Here is a 1222-nt window from a genome sequence, read left to right as displayed (position 1 = left end):
AGCCGATACGCCTTCAAGGGATGCTGCTGCTGCTGATCCCGCCACGTCTGCCGCTGCTGATGCGGCCCTCCCTAGCTGTTCCACGTCTGCTTCAGCGTTGCACTATCTCCCACCTTTCTGTGATGGCCGCCTGCAGCATCAGCCCGTTGAACAGAGAGGCCAGACTAGCGCTGGGCCATTGGAGGAGGCAAGTGACGAAGAAGCATCTGCTGCTGCAGCGGCTTCTGCTGCTGCTGCCTCGACAGTCTTATGTATGCCGCCTGATCTGGGGGGAGTTGTGGGGAGCCTGGTGAGCTGGTTTGGCGGGGGGTGGCTAGCAGACAGGTTCAGCATGATAATGCGCGAGAGCTTGCATAACACGCTGTTGCTGCTGCTACGGCTACAGCGGCAGCAGCTGCTGCGCCGCTTTTGCCCAGACCTGATGGAACGATATACGCACACTTTAAGCAGCGGCCAGTTCAGAGCGGAAAGGCACAGTGTACGTACTGCTGACGGCTACGAGGTCCACTTCTACCGCCTGCGCAGAGTCACTCGCTGCTGCTGCGCAGACGGCTGTGGGTGTGACGTTCTGGGAGGGACCGAAGCAGCAGCTGCACCAGCAGCAGCAGAGGAAGTACCCACAATAGCAATAGCTGCAGCTGCCCCTGCCAACGATACTGTGGCCCCGGGTTCATATGGCCCTGTTGCTGCACTTCCAGAAGCATCAACGCCACCATCAATGGCTGGAAGCAGCAGCAGCACCAGCCTGAATGGGAACTGCAGCGGGCAGGTGTTTGTGTTTGTGCACGGGTTGTTGGAGTCATCTTTAAATTGGATTAGCGGCGGTTTCCTCTCCCTTCCTTTCATCGTTGCCCAGAGAGGAGGCGAAGTCTGGCTGGTAAATAGCAGAGGCAATGAGTACACACGACAGCTCAACACCCAAAAACAACAGGAGCAGCAGCAGCAGGCCACCGACTGTCTGCCAGGGGAGCTGCAGGGAGAAGGTACGAAACCCTCTTACTCTCTAGCAACCCTGCAAGCATTCATCGAGGAGCAGCAGCAGCAGTTCTTCAGAGCTCAGGAGCAGCATCGAACCTGCCCTGGTCAAGAAGAGCAGCAGGAGCAGCAGCAACACGATGAGGAAGAGGAATGCTGCTCCATCGTCTGCTGCCGCTGTAGTGGCTTGACGTCGTATCCTTCTCTCCGAGGAAAGACCCAAGAAGAACAGAAACACCTGTTGAAG

General features: G+C 57.5%; 1 protein-coding gene across 1 annotated transcript in view; it reads left to right on the top strand.

Moving 5' to 3' along the window:
* EMH_0053380 (uncharacterized protein) overlaps positions 1–1222 on the top strand; it is a gene marked incomplete at both ends in the record, with an annotated part of 4618 nt that overhangs the window by 254 nt on the left and 3142 nt on the right. Inside the window, one exon of the mRNA XM_013496995.1 lies at positions 3–1222. Coding sequence (XP_013352449.1) covers positions 3–1222 — 1220 coding nt within the window. The remainder of the gene's footprint in view (positions 1–2) is intronic.

The sequence above is a fragment of the Eimeria mitis genome, genomic scaffold (assembly GCF_000499745.2).
Source record: "Eimeria mitis Houghton genomic scaffold, Emh_scaff2409, whole genome shotgun sequence".
NCBI classification, from domain to species: domain Eukaryota; phylum Apicomplexa; class Conoidasida; order Eucoccidiorida; family Eimeriidae; genus Eimeria; species Eimeria mitis.
This window is presented reverse-complemented; position numbering and strand designations above follow the sequence as displayed.